The 13,427-nt window shown below is 39.4% G+C and overlaps 1 protein-coding gene across 1 annotated transcript in view; it reads right to left on the bottom strand.

Annotated features, from left to right (window-relative positions):
* Ltbp1 (latent transforming growth factor beta binding protein 1) overlaps positions 1 to 13,427 on the bottom strand; it is a 448,854-nt gene that overhangs the window by 118,438 nt on the left and 316,989 nt on the right. The window contains 1 exon segment of the mRNA XM_008849049.3: positions 9,649 to 9,768. Coding sequence (XP_008847271.2) covers positions 9,649 to 9,768 — 120 coding nt within the window.

The raw sequence follows: 13,427 nt of genomic DNA, 5'->3' as shown, positions 1-13,427 counted from the left end.
TCCCTCCCTCCCTCCCTCCCCCCAACCTGCCAGTGCCTTGGTGCTGACTAGAATTTATCCCAGAGTAATAATTTACATGCATTATTTCTGGTACTTTCAAGGAGATGGATCTGTCAACAATATGAGGCAATAATTTCTCTGAAGCCATCCAACCACAATTAATTCCTTAGTCACCCACATAGACTTCAGGGAATGAGTTCCTGTTGAACTAGGAAAAAAGCATAGTATTCCAGTAATAGTCACATGAAAGCACAGAATAATCGCCCCCACCCCACGCACAAATGTGTCCTAACTGCAAAGGTTTTTCAACTATTCTCCACACATCATCTTTTATAGGAAAGATGGGAGAATATATTTGACAGAGAAGCAAGCAGGGAAAAATGAGAGACAGATGGTGATCCTGCAGCATGGTGAAACCATCTCAATTGTACTTAGGTATAGTAAATCCCAGAATCTCGGGCCCTTCTGTCAATTCTGATGAAGTTAAAATATGTAGTAGCTCCTGCTGACAAAAATCTGCTATACAATCAACAGAGAATCATCACTGCTTTTCAGAACTGGGAAAGAGCCAAGACTACACTTCCTGCACAAGCAGCCAAGGATGATCTCAGAAATCAAACCTCTAATTCTGCCAAGTCACCCGTTTCCTACCTCACCTATCCAAAGGAACATTTTGTCTTATAGGAAAGCATCATTTTGTTTGAGGATGTTGCAGATCTGTCATCTCCAACTCTTACAAAGAATCTAGCCCATGTAGATTTCGCCTTCCTATGAAAGTTTTACTTTCCTCATTGTTTTTATTGTATTGTCTGTTCTCTTGTTTTCCCACGTGTAGATGAGGGTCACACAAGATTCTGTACAAATGAAGATACTAGATTTGCAGATAAAAGACCTGGCATTCTGTTTTTACTCTGTTACTTATTACATGGGACCTTTAATAAGTCCATGAATATGTTTGAGAATTACTTTTGTCCATCCTACAGACTGATTGCTATAAGGATCAAGTGAGAAAATTAAGTCAAAATTCTTCACAACTATACAATGAGAAGTTTTTTGCGAAAATAATTATGCTTCCCACACAGGCATGGTTCCTTCCTTCAAAAGAAGGATCCTTTCTAAAAAAGTGAAAAATGTCTATAATGAAAACTTTAAAATATTAAAGAAAGAAATTGAAGAAGATACCACAAGATGGAAAGACTTCACAGGCCAATGGATTGGCAGAATTAACATTGTGAAATCTCTAGATTACTGAAAGCTAATTGCAGATTCAAGGCACTCCCCATAAAAAGTCCAATTATATTCTTCACAAAACTAGAAAAAAAATACCTAAAATTCATATGGAAGTACAGGGACCACAAATAATCAATTCATCCTATTCACAAAGAGCAATGCTGTAGGTATCAACAGTATCTGATCTCAGATTATACTGCAGGGTCATGACAACAAAAACTAATACTAGTACAAAATCATATGTCTAAACCCATGGAATAGAAGAGAGAGCATAGGAGCTGGAGAGATGTCTTAGTGATTATGCTCTTAACCCAGGTATAGACCCCAGCACCCACATGGCATCTCACAACCATCTGTAATTCTAGTTCCAGAGGATCCAATGCCGTCTTCTGACTTCCAAGGGCAGTAGGCATGCATGTGGTACACATATATACATTAGGCAAAACAATCATGTAAATAAAAATAAATCATTTTTTAGAAAAAGAATAGAGAGCATAGAAATAAATCCACATAACTACAGTCATCTAATTTTTGACAAAGATACTAAAAACACACACTGAAGGGAAGACAGCCTTTTCAACAAATGATGATGGGAAAACTGGATATCCACACATAAAAGAATGAAACCAGGTCCATAGCTCTCATTCTGTATAAAAATCAATTCAGAATGGATCAAAGGCCTTCTTGTAAGATCTGAAAATTTTAAACTGCTACAGGAAAATACAGGTAAAACACTTCAAGACAGGCAGGGATTTTCTGAATAGGACTCCAGTAGCATAGGAAATAATCTTCAGAATTGAGAAATAGGGGTACATGGAATGGAAAAGCTTTAGTATAACAAAAGAAACAGTCACAAAAGTGAAAAGACAGCCTGCAAATGTTGAAAAAACATATTTTCCACCATAAATCAAAGGATCAATATCTAGAATATATAAAGAATTACAAAAATTAAATACAGAAACACAAATTATCTAATCAATAAATGGGCCAATGCAATGAACTGATAGTTCTAAAAAAAATAAATACAAATGAATATTTGAAAAAGTGTTCAACATCCTTAGCCATCAGGGACATGCAAACTAAAACTGTTTTGAGATTTCATCTCACCAGCAATCAGAATGGCTATCAAGAGAACAAATGACAGCCAAGCATGGTGGCCCACGTCTTTAATCCCAGCACTCAGGAGGCAAAAGCGGGTAGATCTCTGAGAGATTGAGGCCAGCCTGATCTACATAGTGAGTTACAAGCAAGCCAGGGTCAGATAGTGAGACCTTGTCTCAAACAACAACAACAAAAAAGAAAATAAAAGACTATAAATAATGGTGATGTTGGGAGGAAAGAGGAGCTTGTCTACACACCTGGTGAGAAGCAGACGTGCAGCCACTATGGAAATTGGTACGGAGACGCCTCAAAAAACTAAGACCAGAATTCCCATTTGACCCAGCCAAACCATTTCTGGGTATATAGTCAAAGGATTCTAATATACCACAGCAATACGTGTACTTCCACGTTTACTGCTGCACTATTCATAATAGCTAGGAAGTGGAACTGGCCAAACGTACATCAACAGAGAAGTGGAAAAAGAAAATGTGATCATATGCTTAATGATATTTTATTTAGCTATAAATCAAAATGAAGTTATGACATTTAAAGGAGAAAATAGATGGAGCCAGAAATTATGTCAAGCAAAAAATGGAGGACTCAGAAAAGCATATTGTTTACTTTGCCTCATAGGTGAAATCTGTTGGTTCCCCATAAAAACCCAGCATGTGTGTGTGTGTGTGTGTGTGTGTGTGTGTGTGTGTGTGTACACAAAGGGGATCATGAGAAGGGAGGAGGGGAGCTTAAGGGGGGGAAAGGACAATGGAATATATGTGATAGGAAAGCTGAAGCAGGGACCATCTAGGGAGAAGAGGAGGGAAGGAGATGGAGCAGGCAGTGGTGGACGGGAAGAAGGAAGAATAAAGTTTATTCATAGATGTATGAAAGTGCCACCATGAAACCCATTATGCTGTATAGCAAAATTATAAAGAGTGGGGAGTTTTATTGCTTTTCTCATCATTTCAAGTCTTCTCTTGCATCTAATGGACACAGTCAAGAGCTCAGTCAAGACTCATTTATTAGCCACTGCCTTCAGTAAATAGTGATAGAGAAATAAAACTGATACTTGCAAAAGGTATCTGTGTGTTCAAGTGTCATCTTATGTAAAAAGACTTGTGGCACACAGTCTTCAATTTTGGAAAAGTCTAGGAATGTTCATATATTCCAAGTTTATCACTGACTCTTGAATTCTGAAAATAAGTCAACGTACTCTCCATTTTTATCCTGCCAGTGCTCTGGGTCTGCACACGACTGCAGCCAACCAACTGTCAAGTGGACTCAGTAACACTAAGTTCTTCAAATGCCTAAGGCCTATGACACATAGAAAGCCTAAATGGAAGCCTGGCTGTCACCCCAAACTTAAAGGGATTAACAAAGAAAGAACACTCTGATAAAAGCCCAGAAACTTGTGTTGCCAGGACACACGATTTGTCACAGACTCAACTACAAGCAAGACAATAAAGTAAACCTAAGATGGGTCAACTGCACAGATCCAGTGGGTACAAATATTCTGCTTTATGAAGGTAAGCAAATAAAACGAAGAGCAGAAACACTGGCCTTACCATAAGGCTAATCTTTGTTAGGAATCATTATTGACCCCACAGAAAAGTCTCTCAATTCCTAAGTATATTCCTTCTGAATAAAAATGCTGAGAAGTTAAAATAAAATCACAAATTAATTCATAGACAAAGGCTCCTATGACAGAGGGAGAGTAAAAATCTATATGGCATGAGCTTAAAGGAAACTGGAGAGCAGTTACAGAGAAATATGACACACGGTTTGCTTTACCATGTTGTTGCTGCATTTTTTAAAATTTCAGGACAAGGACAATAAATATGCACTGCGGCTGGGGGGTTATATTGATTAGATCCAACATTATGTCAGACTAGATACTTCATATCACTTATTTAATTCTGGCAATAAACCAAACAAAGAAGGTGTTTCAATCCTTCTTTGGTAATTTACAGATAATGAAACTAAGCTTCAGAGAGGCTCACAGAGCCCCAAGCATATCTAGTTTCTGAGATACTGAATGTACTTTAAAATAATTAAATATAAGGGCAGTCCCCAGCAGATGACTCTTTTCAGGCTCTTATAAGAGAAGTGTATGAATTGATGGCCTGCCAGGCTGGCTTCCCTTAAGACAGGTCCTGGGTGAAACAGCCAGCTCAAATGGCCAGAACCCAGGGTGATGAAACAGTCATTGAAGACAGGATCAAGTGGGATACAAGGGCAGGCTGAATGTCAGGTCCAAGGAATACTAGCGCCAAATGACGAAAGGGGCTCTCAAGAGAGGACCCAAATCTACAACTTGAGCAGCTATAGAGACAGACGAGTCAACAAGAGCTGCCAAAAAGCACTGCAGGGTGATGTGTCAGTGGAGGATGGAGATCATAGATAGTTCAAGTGGACAATAAGCCAAGGAGAGGAAGAACTGCACACCCTGAGCTGAGCATTAGGAAAAGCTGGGATCCCCAGACAGCACCTCCTAATGATTTTCCTGTTTCTACACGATTTCTGTTCAGATTCATAAACTACGGCACAGCATCCATGGGTAGCTCTCAGGTTATATGGCATGAACATGGGGCCATTAATGATTTCAGCCAGTTCATCATTTACTCAGCAAAACAGACAGACCAACTGGTACCAAATGTCTGTACAAGATTAGGGCTAAAATAGCAGATATTTTTAATTAATTTTTAATTAGCATGCAAAACAATGAGTCTCTTTATGCGATTTCCATGCACCCCATATCCTTACACTGAAGTAACAATTTGTAATGAAACCTTTTAGCAGAAAAAAAGAATCTAATTGACACGCATATGGAAAAGTTTAAAGACAGAGAAACGAGCATTACTTGTTAAATTTAAGTAATATTATATAACATATTGTATATGTTTGAATGTAACTTGCAAAGAAACAGTAACCAGTGAGAGAAGAGTTGTAGAGAAAGACTTCTTAGGTCTCTAGAATACAGCAGGCTCGAGATATACAGATGGTCTCCTCTACAGATGGGAACCAAGGAATGCCAAATGAAGGATTTTCCTCTAAAAGGTGTGCTTAGAAGAAATTCCTAAGTCTTTCCTATTCTTAATATAAATTTCAATTAAGAAATAATAAAAATATCTGAATTTATCTGAACTCAGATTATTAAAAAGTCAAATATTGGGCCAAAAAGATGTCTCAGTGGGTAAAGGCATTTGCCACCAAGTCTGACAGGTTTGATCCCTGGAACCCATGTCATGGAAGGAAAGAACCAACTGTCACAGGTTGTCCCCTGACTTCCACATGTACACACACAGAAGTAACAGATGTAATTATACAATTTCTTGTCACAGGTTGTCCCATGACCTCCACATGGACACACACAGAAGTAATAGATATTATACAATTTCTTAAAGGTCAAATATTGGTCACTGATAACTCTTAAGAGAAATAAATGATAAGCAAGGAATGACTTATTGAGAACATGTTATTTGGGTGCTCTGACAACCACAGAATATTCCCTATCACCCTTTCTCCATTAGGCCTGGCTTTTCCTTTGTGAGCTTCTCTGCATCTGACTCCCACATTTCACTTGCTTGTTTGTTAAGGTAGACATTAGAGAACAAGTCAGCAAGGGGCGGAAATTTATGTTGTTCATTTTCAACCTCTGCTGTTTAGAAAAACATGCCATGCATTTAAGGTACTTGATATACTTGTTAAATGAACAAGTAAGCATATGCCAAGTTGTAGAGTCAATCAGCTCAACTCAAAGTTAGGCTTAGCATTGAACTGTCTTCTTTTGGAGCAGGGGGTTGGTTTAGGAGAGAAAGTCTCATTATATAGTTCAGGCTAGCCTGAACTTGCTATGTAACTTCGGTTGTCCTCAAATTCATGATCCTCCTGTCTCAGCCTTCCAGGAACTGGTTTTAAGGCATGTGATATTATGCCCAACTAAGGCACTGCACCTTCTAAAAAGTATTTTAGGGTACCAAGAAAGAAAGTAACAATTGAAAACTAAAAGTACATGAAGTCAGAGATGAACATTCATTAGCATTGTCAGACATTAAAAAAATTCAATCCTTTCATTGGCTCAATATTAAAAAAATGAAATGGAGATCTTTTTTAAAGGTTAAAAAAAACTCACTCAATTTTATGTCTTACAGGGCTTATACTGAGTTCAATATTGTATAACTGTATTAACTCAACTGTGAACCCAGAAACTTGCACCCACTCGTGAAAGAGATGTATTCTTGCTCTGGAGTGTGTTACTGAATATGTTAAAGCTGTGGTGAAATGCTTCTTCTAATCATGTAGTTATTAAAAATTAAAAAAATAATGATTAAAAAAATTAGTGGTAATAAACATTCATCTTTGAAGGAAAAAAGGAATAAGAGGGGATGGAAGACTCTAAGAGCCAGGGGCGGTAGAGGACCACAAGGAAATAGTTTTCCAGGTGGTTGGGAACTTGCTCATATGAACTTACAGCAATAGTGACAATATGTACAAGACCCATGCAAATGCAAATCAGACAAAAATCCAGTATAGAACTGGGGAAATGGCTAAGAAGCCCCAACCTTAGCTGTGGAACTACTGACACTGATCACTGCTGCGTGAAGGAGAGTGGATCTTCTTTAAGGGAGTGACAGTAGATAGGCTGGCCAGGCTCCAGTGAATGCACTCACACCAAGGGGCATCTGGAGACACAAACTTGACTTGATAGGCCTTAACACATATGACAGAATACATGATATCTGGTGAGGGGGGCTATAGAGTAGTATAGATAGGGGAGGAGGTCTAAATACAATTAATATGTATTGCATGAACTGCATGAAAATTCAATTAAAATAGTGAAAAAAGAGTGTTGCAGTATCGGCTTTTGGAACCACTCGCTTCTTCAACATTGGAAGCTGTATTACCCATAAAAAGATTAAGATGGAAAATCTATTTCAGTATAATCTATAAAAATCCCTCACGAGAAATGAAAAAGAACTATAAGTTCAGTATGAGCGAGCAATGGATGAAATGGAAATTCTTTCACAGAAGAGTATCTTGATCTATAGATTACAGAGCCCAATGTTTACCCAAAGTAGAAGGAAAAAGTACATTGTCCACTCTTGATAATGGGAAATATATAACTTCAGCAACCCAGACACAGCGCTCTTGCTTGGAACAAGGAGCTCAATATGGGATTTTGACTGAATTAAGCAACAGAGTGACCTAATATTTGTACTTAAGACTCATCTGATTGGTAAAAGTAAAACTGGTTTTAGATGACATGCTGTTTCTGTTACTGTGCTACAGAAAAGTGAGTGTACACCTGTATATGCACACACACACACATATATGCACATATGCACACATGTAGCAACTGAACTGGAGAAAGGTGTGTGAGTGTACATATACAAACATGCACACACGCACACACAGCATAAGAACACAGAAGCTATTATTTGCTCACTTGCCAGTGTTGCTCAGTCATATCACATTAGTGAATTCATGAACCAGAGAGCATTTACACCATCGTGGACTGCAGTTAGTTAAGGTAGAGTTAGTGAAGACGCTGCTCCTGGATCATGCATTGGTATGTGAAAATGAGAACAAAAAGGACTTTGAAGCCTACGCCAGACGGGAAATTAAAACCAAATGCATTTTCTGGCTAGCACCACTGACATAAACAACTGCTTATCAAATAAACAACTGACAAACAGAAATCTTTTCTTCTTTTCCTCAAAGATATACATGTTGCAGTTTCATTGGTAGAGTCTCTTGGGGACGGGGTTTGTGTTTCAGGACACGGACACCTACCAGGGACATGGTTGAGCAACTGTTGCTTGGTGATGAGGCCAAAGCTTTGACATCGTGAGTGCCTCTGTGCTTACCTAGCCTCATTCCCCTGAAGAACTTAAATGCCTTCCCAGAGTTAGCAGAATAAAAAAGCAATATTTGTAACTGCAGAGAGGGCCTTGCCTGGTCCATCCCCTCATTTTGCAGTAATTCTTTTCTGTCCTTGGGTCTACTGGCCTTCTGCTACATGGCCCACTTCGGCTGTCCATAAGCCCTTGCACACATGTGCTGCTTCCTCTGACAGAAATGGTCTCTTTTCCTTCCCCACCTAAATGTTCATTTATGAGTGTTTCTGAGGGTGATTCATCTAATAATTTATAATACCTCAAAATCCTCTTCCTAACACTTTCTGCACTGATATGCCTTATTTATGAGATGTTTGGGTATAATCCAGGGTCTCCCTATTGGAAACGTAAGGACCCCCATGAGGAACGGGGATACCTAGTTTTGCTCATTACCATATGTGATACAATTCTCTCTCTCTCTCTCTCTCTCTCTCTCTCTCTCTCTCTCTCTCTGCATGTGTGTGTTTAAGGTTAATAAGCATTTTGAAAGAAATGAAGCAAGGAATGAAAGGCTGAATTCACATACTCAGAGTTCTAGCATGAAGTGGAAAAGAACTGAACTTATTAAAATTTTTTAATTTTCATATTAGGTATATGAGTGCTTTGCCTCCATGGAAAGTTCACCATGTGCATGCAGTGCCGAAAGACACAAAAAGAGGACACTGGAATCCCCGGAACTGCAGTTACAGAGGATTGTGAGCTGCCATGTGGGTGCTGAGAACCAAACATCGGTCCTCTGCAGTGCTCTTAACTGCCAAGCCATCTCTCCAGCTGAAGAGCTCAACTTTTAAGAAAAACAATCACCTGACAAACAGATACAAACAGGGTGAACCACAGCAAGCAGACCACTGTCTCTTCCTCGGTGCCTCAAATCCTACTTTCCTACTCTCTTTCAAGTTCGTGCGTGTCCTTCCTATCCCGTCACCCTAGCTTCTTTTTAACCCCTATCTCTCAGTCCACCTCACTACTTTTTCTTTTCTTTTTTTTTTTGTCCAGTTCCAGGGATTAAACCCAGGGATTCACACATGCCAGGCAAGAGCACTATCACTGAGCTAAATCTCCAGCACTTTTCATTTTGAGATAATAACCCACTATGTAGCCCAGGCTTGTCTAGAGCTTGCAATCCTTCTGCTCCGGCCTCCTAAGTAGCTGGATTGCAGGCATGCCTTTCTCTATTTGAAGCCTTCTGCTCGCCATGTCTCTTTGTGCTTGTCACTTTCTTATTTTATTTAAAATCCTAGTAGGGATAATTTAAGTTAATCAGAATTATTGGTTCCTTTTAGAATTTCATGTCCTCCATGTCAACGCATTTTCTCTATAGTTAAAAGTTACTTAGAAATTTTGTGAGAATCATGCACCTTTAGTATATTTCATTTTTATTTCAGAAGGAACAGAAACCTTGACAGGAGCATGGCGGACCTACCAACGCACTGTCCATTCCAGCCTCGGAAGCCTTCTGTGCAGGGGACGCACTGGTAAGAGCCAGGGGAGTTCACACACTGCTCATCTGGACAAGTGCTGGGTGTCAGACACTCATCAATATCTGAAAAAAAAAATCAGAAATCTAGGTGATGAATAGCTTATCAGATGACCAAAACAGAGTCTGACTTCCATGTGTGAAAAAAAGCATGCTATGTTTCAGTGAACGAAACTGGCTGATGCAAATGCACAACCCAAATACATAGCTAGATATACCTGGATTGAGTATTTACATACATTCCAAGGAAGGACTTGGCCCCCATTCCCTAACTGGAAGGCCAGGCTTCTCCATCTTGAGAGTCAGTGGGTCCTCTGAGGCCACATTCTGGATATCAAATCTTTCAAATAATAAATGATGCAGCTTTCCAAAAAGAAGTACAAGGAACGGAGATGAGTGTTAGGAAACCATATATCTACCTAGTTAGAAGTTTTTCCTCTCCAGACATGGCAGGCTCTAGGGAAATCTCCACTTTGGTTTTATGGACCGGAGGATATCCCAGGCTTGAATAATTTAAAATCTTTTGTATAGTACGAAGTCCTTGGAAGTATAAAAAGAATGAGGAAAGAGTGAACTCATCACATACTTCAAAGGTTTTCCAGAAAAGATGGCGATATGACCACATGTAATATTTTCTGGTAAAGGTAACACTTTAGGTATTCCCTGCTAGGTGAAGTTATTAATCATCATTCTTTTGGGAGAAAAATCACTTTAAATATGGTTGAGGCTTTGTCAGAGGTAGCAACTACAATAGCTTCAGGGTTTGTTGATTTGTTTTTTGGTTTTTGTTTTTGTTTTTTTTAGTGTGGGAGGGGTGGTGTGCACATGCCACGCTGTGCGTGTGAAGGTCAGAGGACAATTTGTGGGAGTCAGCTCTTTCCTTCTAGCTTATGTGTCCTGAGATTTGAACTCGGGTTACCAGGCTTGGCAGGAATCGCCTTTACCCACTGAGCCATCCTATCAGCTCTAGGTTTGGTTTCTGTTTTTTGTTTTTTTTTTTTTCCTTTTTCTTTTGTTTTTTATTAAAACAGGGTCTCTCTGTAGCCCCAGCTGGTCTGGAACTCACTGTGTAGACAAGGCCTTGAACTCACAGAGATCCACCTACCTCTTCCTCCTGAGTGCTGGGATTAAAGCTGTGCACCACCACACCAAGACTTCTAGGTATTTTTTTAAGGGAGGAAAAGAAGATATAGTGGAGAGTTTGATAATTGAAAATGACAGTGTGGGCACTTTCTCCATTTAGTGGTAGTATTTTCCTGGAGGAGGAGTTTGAATTTAAATAAGTACATTTAATATCTAAGTGTCCCAATATGAAATGTAGAGGACAGAGGACACTTCACACTTAATATATAAGCACACTTTCAGGGCATAAGCCAAATGCAGAAAGTGAAAACAAACAGAATTGGTTGACTAAATAAATAGCCATAGATATTTGAGCTCTTCCTCTGACACAGTCTAACAACTTAGCTTCCATTACATCCCATCAGACATTTGTGAAAAGATGCTTAAAGTGAAAAGAATGAGAGATGGTGCTAGCAAATTAAGTGCCAAGACATTGTTGAAACTTTCTATCAGTGAAAAATTCTTGCCACTAGACAAGGACACACTGTGTTATGGGGTTTTCTTTCTTTCTTTTGGTTCAATGTTCTGGGACTTCTTGTTCTACCAAATAAAAAAAGATGTTTGCCAGTTTCATTTTCCAAAGAGCATTACATTTTCTCTGGATGGGAATCTTTCCCTTTTTAAAATAGAAATGCAACTGTGCTATCGAGAATGTCATTGAGACAGACTAGCCCAACCAAGAAGGCACAGTCTGAGCAGTGCACGATAACACCTCTGAATTTTCTGCTGCTCTTAGCTCTGTCCTTCACCTATTAATAGGGGATACCTGCCTTGGAATATTTTAATTCAATACAGTGAGGGCAAATGAGATAATGTCTGTAAACTATAATAGGTTCCTTGGAAACTGGTGCTGTTTGAAAGCAGCTTCATTAGCGACAGCTGAGAAAATCTTCAGGGAGCCAGAGGCCTGGGGACCTTTGGTTATGGTCCACAAGGAAATTTTAAAAAAACACCACATCATTTGGCCTCTTCTTTTCAAGCCTTTTCATGGAGAGATGATGATGATACAGACTCAGGGAACTCTGGTGCTATTGTTAAGTAATTTCCATATACAAAACTATCAATTTAATTACAGAATTTTAAAACTTCTTGTCTACTTCTTTCTGTCATTATTTAAATGTATTCTCTATTCTGGGACTGTATACAGAACTTAATTAAGGAATAGTGTTTGCCTTCTTTGTAGACAGAACTTAATTAAGGATTAGTGTTTGCCATCTCTGTACATGAATACTTGTCAAATAAACTCATCTCCAATTTTTGGCTCATAGCTATAGAGACTGAGATTTAGGCAAGAACAAAAGAATCAAGGAAGGGGGACATTTAAAGAAACTAAAACTTGAAAACTAGCAAGTCATACAAGATATAGTCACACACATTTATGTTCATGATGACCCTGTCAACTGATTTTATTTAACAGGCAATGAACTAAGTTTCAGAGGTGGGAATAAGGACCTGGTTCAGGCCAGGCAGTTACTACGGACCAGGGCTGTCAGCTGATCCCATCCTTGCTCTTCCTTGTTCATATTACCTCTCTAGGCAAAGGGAGAATTGCATGGAAGAGGATAGTCCATGGAAGAGGACAGTGGGGACACTCAGGTACTGGTCTAATGATCCCAGGCCATCAGGGGAAGGTTTGTGGCTCTGCTCTGATCCAAACTGATTAGACACCCAGGAACATACAATACTCCTATTTGTCAAGGGGCTGAGGCAAGAGGCCAACAGAACAGGCAGGTGTGGGCTGCCAAAAAATGTCTAAATAGCTCTTATTCCAGGCCTAGGTCACTCAAGTATGAAGAGAACAAACATGCAGAAGCCAAGAGAAGCTGGCAGCAGATTGGCTCACTGTGCCTGCCCATGTCAGACAAGATGCAGATCTGCAGGCACTAGGCAGGGAGTGCTGGGAGCCAGCACCAGGTCAGAGACCCTGTGTCTTCACTCTCATGGGTCCATGCCAAGGTTGCAGCAGAAGCTAGTGTATTTCTTTGGGAAAAATAATTACAACTCCCCCCCCCAAAAAAAAACAACACCATCAAGGTTTCAAAAATAACTGGGGTAATGTGGACATCAACATGAACAGAAATATCAATTGGAACCCAAGTCTGGTCACACGATCATATTTTGCAGATCATTTTCCTAATTAGCACAATCTCATGGTTAATGTAATGAAAAGAATCTTCAGTGCCATTAGAATCTCACTCCACACTGGTCAGATAGTGCTTCTCAACAGTCTGCAAGCAAGCCCCAGAATACACGTAAAGGAAGGCAGTAAAGACAAAGGAACACAACAGGGAGGAAAAGGCAAAAAGGAAAACATCAACTCAGGTGACGCCTGTACCGTCTCTTCAGATGAGTGAGCCAGACACCATAATTAAGTCTGAGTTTATACCAAGATAATCAGCAATTAACTGTGCTCTCAACTCCAAACACTCCAAAGGCATATACCAGGGTGAAAAGTAAGGAGACTAGATAGATGATAGATGATAGATAGATGATATAGAGAGAGATAGATGATAGATAGATAGACGATAGGTAGGTAGGTAGATGATAGATAGATAGATAGATAGATAGATAGATAGATAGATAGATAGATAGATAGATAGATG

This window comes from Nannospalax galili, unplaced genomic scaffold (genome assembly GCF_000622305.1).
Source record: "Nannospalax galili isolate Female #2095 unplaced genomic scaffold, S.galili_v1.0 scaffold344, whole genome shotgun sequence".
Lineage (NCBI taxonomy): Eukaryota > Metazoa > Chordata > Mammalia > Rodentia > Spalacidae > Nannospalax > Nannospalax galili.
The sequence above is the reverse complement of the archived record's forward strand: the minus strand, read 5'-3'. Positions and strand labels throughout refer to the sequence as shown.